Here is a 12,163-nt window from a genome sequence, read left to right as displayed (position 1 = left end):
AGTCCGGCCCTCCACTAGTACCCATTTTTCTATTTTGGCCCACTGTGTATTTGAGTTTGACCCCCCTGGTCTAAACTGTATGCTGGCTCGGGTCTCATCCATGAACAACGCAAAACACAACGCAGAGACCGCTTAACGACACCGGGTACACAAGATCTGAGTACTTCTACTTCTACTCAAGTACAAGATCTGAGTACTTCTACTATTACTCAGGTACAAGATCTGAGTACTTCTACTTTTACTCAAGTACAAGATCTGGGTACTTCTACTTCTACTCAAGTACAAGATCTGAGTACTTCTACTTTTACTCAAGTACAAGATCTGAGTACTTCTACTTTTACTCAAGTACAAGATCTGAGTACTTCTACTTCTACTCAAGTACAATATCTGAGTACTTCTATTCAAGTACAAGATCTGAGTACTTCTTCCACCTCTGTTCATCGCTCAGGTGGAAATCACAGAAAAGACTTGAGGAAAAAACAGAGCTTGGACTACCATCTAGTGGACAAACAGAAAACAACACTCACACACTGAGAGCCCAACAGCTGACTGTGAATTACTGGAAATTGTCTGTGTTTCTGACATACGTGGAACATATATACATAGGCACACATCTTATCTTATAACTCTGACATGAACTCGCTGGGTGATCTGAGAGAGTGTGTGAATGTAGACGTAAGTCCTCTTCATGAATCTGTGTTTCTGTCCGGATGCAACGAGACGTCAGAAAACGCTCCCGTGTCTTTGTTAAAAGTGAAGAAACACCGAAAAGCAGAAATGAAAGATGAAATGTCATCACTTCCTCTTTAGAGCAAGGGACTTCCTGCCGAGCAACGACAGCTTCATGCTCCCTGCAGAACACCACAAATATCAACACAACAAATGTATATCAAAGATACTACGTGAGAGAAGTGTCCAAAGTCGATTTTCTCTTTGTCAAATATATTTCATATAAATATTTGTACATATTTGTTGCTGTTTTTATAATATTATTTTTTGTATAATGTCCAAATGTTGTCTTAAAATGATTCATGTCTATAAATATTATCATTATATGTAAGTTATTATTTTTGTTGTTATTATTTATTATGGAGCTGCAGCAGCATGTGACTGAACATGAGTCCCCCCCCCCCACTATGTGTGTTGCGACTCTGCGTCTGTATTTACCCTGTAGGTCTCACACACACACACACACACACACACACACACACACACACACACACACACACACACACACACACACACACACACACACACACACACACACACACACACACACACACACACACACAAATATTTTTTTGCACATAGTTTTAAATTGGAGCAACTGTCAACCCAATTTCAAATGTAAAAGTAACTAGTGTCAAATGAATACGGTGGACGTAAATATAAATACCCAAGCGGAGTACAAGTACCTCAAAGTAATACAGGGTTCTTGATGGACTCCAACTCTGCTTCAAAGTATGCTTTACCATTTGTTTATTCAGTTGTAAAAGACACTAACTATGTCCCTGTCCACTGAGTATTATTTACAGTGATATGTCACATGCAGCCTCCCTCCGGTCACAGTCTTTGTTTCTATTCTGTTTTATTTGTATTTACTTGCACTATTTTATCTGTATTATGTCCTATATGTTGTACTGTTGGAGGAGCCTGGCTGTGACCTATGATTTTAATTGACACATCTGCACTGTAGCTATGTACAAATGACAATAAAGCCTTGAATCTTTTCCCCGTGCTTGATTCTTTGCGGTGAGCACAGCGTTACGATGTCCTCGAACAGGGCGGAGGCGTTTGAAGTCCTCCAGGTAAAAGTCTCCGCTCAGGATCACACCTCATAACCTAATGGAACAAAATGTATGTGAGGCCAGTCGGGACTGTAGCCGTACGCCTCGGCCACCACCAACACCTGAGGGAGGAAAACACAGGAATAATCAGAGACGCTAGATCAGGACCAGAGGGGGGAAGTAGAGGAGTGCAAATACTTCGTTACTCTACTTAAGTACATTTTTCTGGTATCAGTACTTTACTCCACTACGACTTTTTACTTGTACTTCCTGCATTTTGAACTCAAATACCTGTACTTTCTACTTCTTACATGTTGAACTCAAATACCTATACTTTCTACTTCTTACATGTTGAACCCAAATACCTGTACTTTCTACTTCTTACATGTTGAACACAAATACCTGTACTTTCTACTTCTTACATGTTGAACACAAATACCTGTACTTTCTACTTCTTACATGTTGAACCCAAATACCTGTACTTTCTACATTTTGAACACAAATACCTGTACTTTCTACTTCTTACATGTTGAACACAAATACCTGTACTTTCTACTTCTTACATGTTGAACACAAATACCTGTACTTTCTACTTCTTACATGTTGAACACAAATACCTGTACTTTCTACTTCTTACATGTTGAACACAAATACCTGTACTTTCTACTTCTCACATTTTCCAAACAGGCTGGTTCCTTTAGTCTGAATGTGTGTTTGGTGGCGTGATCATCGTGATTTGCATGTCAGAGTTTTTTCAGACAGGATTTCATTCATTAGTTCATTTATTTTATGATTTTGATGTTAGTTTCAATCTGCTGATTAAGAAGGAGGTGTTACATGAACAGAGCTCAGGAGCAAGGTGTGAGAATTTACCGTATGCATTTTTGTATTTACTTATATTACATTTTTATGGATTCTTTATTATAATAATTGTAATTGTATTGTTTTATCCATAAGTACATAACAAAGATTATTATTTGTTATTATTTTATTACATTTTTATGGATTCTTTATTATTAGTATTATTAATTTATTATTTTTAAGGATTCTTTATACATGGACACAGACCCCCGTCCCCCGTCCATAAACTGAATCCACTCTCTGCTCAGCTGCTCATGCATTTCATTTTAAAGACATCACAGAATCAGAAAAAGCTTTATTAGTCCCAGAGGGGACCTTTACATTTATCACAGCAGAAAAGAGCCAAAGACAGTTTAACGTTAATTAAGGAGCATACAAACAAATATTAAAGATACTTTTTTTTTTTTTTTTTTGAAATGGCACAATTAACAAAATACACATCCTGTAGCAGTTAGGAAGAGAAAACATCTTCAAGGTTTCAACCATATCTGATCACATGTCATAAAGACGACATGCACACAAAGCTTTAGCACAGTTTCAATGACACCAGGCAGAGCTCCTTTAGAAGAGTTACAAATCAACGGGAACATTTGATTGGATATTAAAAGTGTCCTATTATGCTATTTTTTGAAATATTATGGGTCTCAGATATATAAAAAATATATAAAAAAACATGTCTATTAGGGGTGGGGGAAATAATCTTTACAGCATAGTATCGCGATACTTTGCGTGGCGATGTTGTATCGATACACGGATGCCAAGTATCGATATTTTATTATATAAACTGTAGCATATCCCTCCGAAAGATGGTCGTATATAAAACAGGAAGTTACGTTAAGACATTAATACAATCACAATGAAAGCAACAAAAACAATGCCATCTCCTTTTCAGGTTCTAATAACACACATTGGGTTATTTACATAAACTATTCATATTGCAAATACATGTTTTAACCAAGAAGGGAAGACAGACATGGATATGACCATGTGATTTTCAATATTGCAATATATCGTATCGAAATACTTAGCATATCGTAGAATCACAATACTATCGTATTGTGGCTTAAGTATCGCGATAGTATCGTATCGTGGCTTAAAGAGCAACTTGCACGTTAGAGACACCAGTGAATAAATGTGTAGGAAAATGATGTACACACTAGATTTTCCCAAAAATATAGAGAAATATACACTACAGTGACATCTGGCGTCATTTTTGTAAGACATTTTTACTTCCGCATAAAAAAGGCCTCCCCACGTGACCTCCCCACGTGACCTCCCCACGTGAGACGTAACATGGGGGAGAGCGGCCGGTCTAACGAATCAATAAACATGGATCACAATGCTAGTTTTGACACAGAAGAGGTTGAAAATATGGACCATGGATGTATGGGCTGGACCCGGAGGCTGGACCCGTCCAATTCCAGTTTTGGAAAGTTTGCCGTGGTTCCATTCCATTTCAAAGAGCTGTTGACGCAAAGCGTAACCTTGTCGCACTGCCACTCCAACATCCAATCACAGGGCTTGATGACTTATCACAGGGTTTGTAAAGCAAGGCGGATGTTGTAGTCCCAAACGATTCTGGGTAGTGTAATGTCTTCGGAAACTGTAGTGTCTAAATTCCTACAAAACTATTTGTTTCTCTGAATTGAAGGTTAAAAACATAAAAGCATTGTACACAATTTAAACCAATCAATATTGTGTAATCAACAAGGATAAACTGATGTTTTTTAGTGGATGAGTAATGCAGATATCACTGTGTAATCTTGTGACAGTGAGGGGAATATATCCGGTTTTATTATGAAAACTTAGAGACCGGAAAAACTGTTTTCACCCACGCTAACTTTACATGGAAGCTGCATACACATTATCCTCATCTTCATAAATATCTATCAATCTATAGTTCCTACACATCCACTGGACGTAGATTTTAAAAGTACAATGTACACTTCTCGCTAGAAATCTAATCAAAAAGCATGTTAATGGCCAAACTATTCTACAATTTAGGATTTTCCAGAGAGGGTAATTTGTGAATAAACGAATAAACGGGAGCATGTTATTTCTTACACGACCACTAGAGGTGCTACACTTTAAAACGTGGCTATGGGTCGTAATCTAAGCTGCTTAAACAATCGACCTATTTGGTCGTTTTCTGTAGGAGGACAGGCCGTCGAATGCATATGATTATAATTATGAGCCTGCTAGGCGTGCAAGAGACCAGGAGCAGCCAAGGATTAGAAGAAATAACGGCCATCTCGCGTTACCTAATGCAACTCCAAACTACGTCTTACGGTTCTGTGTACCGGAGGGGAGAGAGAGAGAGAGAGAGGAGCGAAGGGGGGAGAGAGATGTAATACGGTTTCCTGATAAACGTTTTGTTTGATAGGCTTCAGCTGTGGAGAGTATGTGCTGCAGGGAGGTGGATGCACGGTGGTGAAATGCAATGTAAAATTAGCGAAAAAATACCAGCTCACTAAATCACAACCGCTCAAACCAACTACAAACTACTACCGCGGATTGGGCGGAGAAGGAGTCCGAGAAAGTTGCTCCCCCATGTGACGTAATATGACGCGTTTGACGTATGACGTAAAAAAAAAAAACAGTTTTCAGTAGAAGAGCTCAAAACGGCTCCTTTTCCTCTGAATTCCTGCCCTTATGTCTTGTAAAACATATCAAATCTTGCAATAACTTTTTTAATTGTAATTTTCAGGCAAGGTTAAGCATAATTGTAGTAAAAAAAAAAACCTGCAAGTTGCTCTTTAAGTATCGCGTGTAAGCCTGCCCACATTTTAGTAGTGTCGTCATGACGCAGCAAATCTGGATCAGCTCCATTGTTCACCGGTTATTAGAGATTTGGGTACGGAGGAAAAGAGAAGGGTTTTATTTTCTGACACTTTGTGAGTCTCCTGACACCAGGGACACATGTTTATGTATAACAGACATCACAAAGTCACTTTTGCATGATAGGAGACCTTTAAATGAAGCTGGGGTGATGAACACAAAGAAGAGCTCAAATCATTTCTTCTCCTTGGCTTTTTCTGACTTTGTCCTCAAAGACTTTGAGAGCGTCTCCAAGAGAACCAGTGCTTTGATTACAGGGAGAACGTCTCCCCCCCCAAACGCAGGATTATGAGATGTCTGTGGACCATTTTGAGATGGACACGGGTCAACAGGTAACCCTCTGGGACCTGGAAGAGAAACAGGGAAATACTTTGGTTATAAAACAGTAGATTGTAGACGGGCTTCTTCAACTGATAGAGGAGAGTATTTGATCTCACTGGATCAATACTATCTGATCTGCTCTCACCTCTGTACTGTATACAGACAGCGGTGTGAAGTAACTAAGTATATATACTCATGTACTGTACTAAAGTACCATTTTGATGTACTTGTACTCTACCTGAGTATTTAACACTAGAACCGCCAACGGGTTCATTTTACCCGCAGCTGTTTTTTGATTGTATGTAACTTTTGTTCAATAACATATTAAAGTCTCCCAGTCTGTGACTTTTCCTGAAATTGTGTTATGTAGCACCCTCTGTTGTTAACAATTGTCAATATGAAGTCAGATTGAAAATATCGCCAAGTTATTTTTCATTTATACCTATATCCGCCAGCGGGTAATATTTACCTCATAGAAAATGCAGCTTAAACATGACGTGTTGCTATAGCAACGCCTTTTGTCTACTGCGGTTACTTATAGATAGAGAGATAGATTGAGAGAGAGAGATAGATAGATAGATAGATATATTGATAGATGGATAGAGAGAGAGATAGACAGATAGATAGTTATAGATAGTTTAATCTTGGAGAATACAAGATCTTGGATGACTGAGCTCACGTTGAGGACGTAATGCATGTGTGCAGGTTACGTGCCAGTTGAATAAAGATGGACACTCGGAATGAGAGTAGTCCGCGTCGTCTATTTATGTAGACAATTATATGTTCATAGAACAGAACATTACAGACATATCGATAGAGAGAAATGGAGAGATTTGTACCTAAACAAAACACAAGTCTAACACCAAGCGTTTAAATCAGCACTCTTAGCGATATTTTAAACTTCATGCTATCTGCACAACCTATATCATATGAAAAGCTGAGAGTCCACAGATTCTATTGGTATAAGTTTCATCCCTGTGTGATCAAAACTCACTGTTCTGTATGATAAATAAAAGAACATTATACCTTGAAAATCTATAGCGGGTACATTTTACCCGTTGGCGGTTTTAGGTACAAAGCGACCTCTGGCGGTCCTAGTGTTAAAGGCCTCTGGTTCAGAATCCCTGCTGGTTGAACCTGTCATCTGAACGTATTCATGTTTATGTTAGGCTGACCCCATCCTAGGTTAGTTTACTGTATAGCAGAGGTTCTTCTGAATGCAGTCCCTCATCAGAACCACCGTTATTTCCAGGTACGTTTACACAAACAAGGAAGTAGATTTAGTGTCTGGAGGTGCGAACATAAACAACATAAGAAAATAAGTTGCAATACGAGGTCAAAAATATAAAGATAACAAAAATAAGTATTTTTAAGAAACTATTTATAATTTAAAAAATAATTAGACAAGTATCTACACCAAATGTAAATGTAAATACACAAACAACCTTAAAGGCTACAACACTTAGCAGAATGAAAATATGACAATATATGTAAAACTACAGAGTTGTATTTTAAAGCAGGGCCGTTTCTAGCTGTTTGGGGGCCCCATGCAAGATGCTGTTTGGGGGCCATATGCAAGATGCTGTTTGGGGGCCCCATGCAAGATGCTGTTTGGGGGCCCCATGCAAGATGCTGTTTGGGGGCCCCATGCAAGATGCTGTTTGGGGGCCATATGCAAGATGCTGTTTGGGGGCCCTATGCAAGATGCTGTTTGGGGGCCCCATGCAAGATGCTGTTTGGGGGCCCCATGCAAGATGCTGTTTGGGGCCCCCATGCAAGATGCTGTTTGGGGGCCCTAGTTTTTACAGTGTTTTAACTGCAATTGGGGGGGATCCCGAAGCCTTTAATGCATCAATCTGTTAAACTTTAAGAGGAAAACAGGCTAATTTCACGAAAACCAAGCAATTGAAACTTACCAAAAATGATATTAAAAAGCCAAACAATAATGCTCCTCTACGTCAATAATGCAAGAGATGCAGCATTTTCTCAACAATGTATAATTTACATGTCTCATCTTCCTCAGACGTCACTGATTGGCTGACAGCCCAGCGATGATTTGGACGTTATTGATCCCCACAAACACAAGCCTCAGCTTTGATATCGTTGCAGTTTAGTTGTGTTTATATCCTACATTTGATTCTGAAGCATATAATGCTTCACCGAACACAGGAGGGGGCTCGGCTGTCTACAAATACAGACGGCTCATTTGAATTCTCCCCAAATATATTGAGGCTGAACCTGAACTTTCAGCTTGGGGGCCCCCTGGTGGGCATCCGCATAGTCCGCCCATAGGAAGAAACGGCCCTGCTTTAAAGTGGAGGGCTGTGCAGACGTGTGCAAACATGGCATGAAATGAAAGAAGGATGGTTATATAAAGATATTATTGAAGTGGTGTTTGGTCGTGTTAGAGGATCAGCTGTATGAAGACCCAGGTGTGTGTTCAGGTGAGAAGAACACTGGAGCCTGGAGTTATGAAACAGAGTTAGTGAAGCTCAACTCCAGCTCAACGAACACAAACTACAATAACAGAACATCCAAAGACCAAAGCTAAGTATTCAGATTACTGGGAACCTCTGAGTCCGTTGTTAATGTCCAAAGGATTATTAACGAGTTAACATGTGACAGCAGTACCAGCCAATCACAGCAGAGCGTGAGACATTGATCACAGCAGATTAACTGATACATAATTACATATATTTCTTCATTTAAAAAAATGTATGTTCAGGTTATGGTGACACATCTTTGTTCTTAAGAAAAGCTTTAAGTATAATTGATTGTTTTTGTTCCTTTAATGTTGAGGACAGCCAACAGGAAGTCTGCAGCCTTCTTTCATATTTTCCAAAATGCCTCCACGCTCCTCTGTACGTCTCAAACTCGCCCCGTGATAAATCAACTGTGAACAAATAAAACCTGAGTTTGCAGATTTCTCTTGAATCCCAGAAAACACTGACCAGTAACTACAATTTATTCTGTAGTGAAACCTCAATAAATAGACTTCACTTGGTACGACCTCTCACCTTTCTGTGTGTCTTCACTTCCTGTCACCTGAGAGGAGAAGGAGAGAGAGAGGATGATGATGATGATGATGATAAAACATGAAGAGAAACAGACAAGATGATGAAGAGAGAGAAACAAGAGTGTTGTTTTCCTCTGAGGTCGGGCTCCATCAAAGAGTTTCATATATTGCTGAATGGAGGATATTCAGTACTCACAGGTCTTCTGGATCTTGGCTCTGAACGTCTCTCCTGTGATCCTGTAGAGATGAACACAATCCAACAGTTTGAGATCCAGTTTAAAATAAGTGTTAGTTCTTTGAGTCAGCTTCAGAGTCCTGATCTCAGGCTTTACATCCCATCATATCTTCTCTGCAAACACTACGACTGCCTGCCACAGCTCTCAGCTGCATGACAGGAAGTAACCAGTCATTAGAAACTAAAAACATCCCATAAAGAACAGACTACCTTTCCCACTCGTCTGTAAAACCATCTGTCTGTTAGAGAGAAGATTACTAAAGTGTGGCTTTGCATTTCCAGCTGGCCTTCTCTAGTTGATGGAAGAATGAGAGAGCCTGCAGTCAGTGGGTAACATCACTGATCTGTTTCCCCAGTGAGAGAAACACCTCCCTGTGTTTCATACAATACTGCTGAACCAGCAGAGACCCCTTACTGACCTGAGGGTCTCCAGTCTGCAGTCTGGACTCTCCAGAAGATCTCTCAGCAGCTTCTCTCCTGAATCCCGCAGATCGTTGTGACTCAGGTCCAGATCTCTCAGATGGATGTTGGACTTCAGAGCTGAGGCCAGAGCGGAACAGCTGATCTCTGACAATCTGCAGCTCCTCAGTCTGAATAAAGAAAACATGATGTAAGTTTAGAAAACAAAGTTCCTGTTAGAAATAACTCCAGGTTTAATAATCTGATCAGAGTTAAACAGGGTTTTAATGTCAGAGATGATTGAGAAACAATCCACTGATAATCTGGAACTCTAACTTTGATCAGATGTTTATCAACTCCTTCATCTCCCTCCCAGCTCATCAGTACTGACAGCATCTCCACTGACTCCTGGAGCACAGGGTGAGTCTGTGGAAGCTCAAACTCTCTCCCTCACACATTCACCTTCTCTTTGTTACTCTGATCAATATTCAGTCATTAGCAAAGTGGACAAAATAACAATAATATTCTATTTGTTCTTTCAGTAAATCCTAAACACAAACAGATCTGTATGAACTGCAGTCAGTGAACTGACCTGAGAGCCTCCAGTCTGCAGTTTGGACTCTTCAGTGCAGAACTCAGATGCTCCACTCCTGAATCCTGCAGAGGGTTCTGACTCAGGTCCAGATCTCTCAGATGGATGTTGGACTTCAGAGCTGAGGCCAGAGCAGAACAGCTGATCTCTGACAACCTGCAGCCACTCAGTCTGAATAAAGAAAACATGATGTAAGTTTAGAAAACAAAGTTCCTGTTAGAAATAACTCCAGGTTTAATAATCTGATCAGAGTTCAACAGGGTTTGAATTAGGGATGGGAATGATTCATCGAATATTCAAAATGATTCAGGTATTGGAATATGAGTTATGAATATTTGTATTGTAATGATTATTGTTTTTATGGGAGGGGGGCCTAAGTTGATTACATATTATCAAATGGATTAATTAAATGTTTACGACCGTACCATTTTAAATATCTTAAGAAAAATATCAACAACAAAAAAACACGTGTAACGTTAGCAGGGCTCAGCCCAGAGGACGATGCTCTGACGTCATCACCCTCGCACATGTTTACAAAACACTATATAGATGTTGAAACTTTTCTCGTTCTTAATATAGACTTTATTTAAGGTCCATGTGAGTTGACTTTCATTTAAAATAGCAGATCTCTGTGACCGGATAGAGTTTTTAGTCTTAGTGAACGTGTCTCTTCTCCGATCAGTGTGTGTGTGTGTGTGTGTGTGTGTGTGTGTGTGTGTGTGTGTGTGTGTGTGTGTGTGTGTGTGTGTGTGTGTGTGTGTGTGTGTGTGTGTGTGTGTGTGCATAAAGCTGAGTTCACTGAATCTGGTGATGATGAAATAGTTTGCAGTGAGATTCACTCACATACTTCTGGCTATACTCGTGCAGCTCTACAAATGAACTGAGATCTCCACACAAATGATCTTTAGCAAGTGTGCAGAGCAATGTTGATTTAAAATAGTCATTTGAAGGTTGGATATTTGTAAAACTTTTGTTTATATATTAATAATTTAATATAAACCCTCGCACCTCCACAGAGAGCCCCCCCACATATCAAACACCAACTTAACCCCTGAACATTAAACTCTAACGGAGAGTCCTACACGTCAAACAAAAATGTATTTATTATAAAAAAAATTAAAAAATTAACATTTAAAAACATATATATATATATCAGAGGATTTGTACATTTCGAATATTCGGTTAACCGTTTTTTGGGGGTCGAATATTCGAACATACATTTACTTTCAAACTCCCATCCCTAGTTAATGTCAGAGATGATGTAGAAACAATCCATTGATAATCTGGAACTCTAACTTTGATCAGATGTTTATCAACTCCTTCATCTCTCTCACAGCTCATCAGTACTGACAGCATCTCCACTGACTCCTGGAGCACAGGGTGAGTCTGTGGAAGCTCAAACTCTCTCCCTCACACATTCACCTTCTCTCTGTTACTCTGATCAATATTCACTCATTAGCAAAGTGGACAAAATAACAATAATATTCTATTTGTTCTTTCAGTAAATCCTAAACACAAACAGATCTGTATGAACTGCAGTCAGTGAACTGACCTGAGAGCCTCCAGTCTGGAGTTTGGACTCTCCAGAAGATCTCTCAGATGCTCCACTCCTGAATCCTGCAGAGTGTTGTGACTCAGGTCCAGATCTCTCAGATGGATGTTGGACTTCAGAGCTGAGATCAGAGCAGAACAGCTGATCTCTGACAAACTGCAGCCCCTCAGTCTGAATAAAGAAAACATGATGTTACTTTTGAAAACAAAGTTCCTGTTAGAAATAACTCCAGGTTTAATAATCTGATCAGAGTTCAACAGGGTTTGAATTAGGGATGGGAATGATTCATCGAATATTCAAAATGATTCAGGTATTGGAATATGAGTTATGAATATTTGTATTGTAATGATTATTGTTTTTATGGGAGGGGTGCCTAAGTTGATTACATATTATCAAATGGATTAATTAAATGTTTACGACCGTGCCATTTCAAATATCTTAAGAAAAATATCAACAACAAAAAAGCACGTGTAACGTTACCAGGGCTCAGCCCAGAGGACGATGCTCTGACGTCATCACCCTCGCACATTTCTCACATGCTTACAAAAAATTATATGTTAAA

General features: G+C 39.4%; 1 protein-coding gene across 1 annotated transcript in view; it reads right to left on the bottom strand.

The window, feature by feature from the left end:
- The window catches only part of LOC307018415 (NACHT, LRR and PYD domains-containing protein 12-like), a gene marked incomplete at its 5' end in the record, with an annotated part of 59,265 nt that overhangs the window by 30,859 nt on the left and 16,243 nt on the right, over positions 1–12,163 (bottom strand). The window contains 2 exons of the mRNA XM_079648646.1: positions 10,050–10,220; positions 11,602–11,772. Of these exons, the coding sequence (XP_079504772.1) occupies positions 10,050–10,220; positions 11,602–11,772 (342 nt within the window). The remainder of the gene's footprint in view (positions 1–10,049; positions 10,221–11,601; positions 11,773–12,163) is intronic.

The sequence above is a fragment of the Notothenia rossii genome (genome assembly GCF_949606895.1).
Source record: "Notothenia rossii genome assembly, chromosome: 9".
NCBI classification, from domain to species: domain Eukaryota; kingdom Metazoa; phylum Chordata; class Actinopteri; order Perciformes; family Nototheniidae; genus Notothenia; species Notothenia rossii.
Note: the sequence above shows the minus strand (reverse complement) of the source record. Positions and strands in the feature narration are given on the sequence as shown.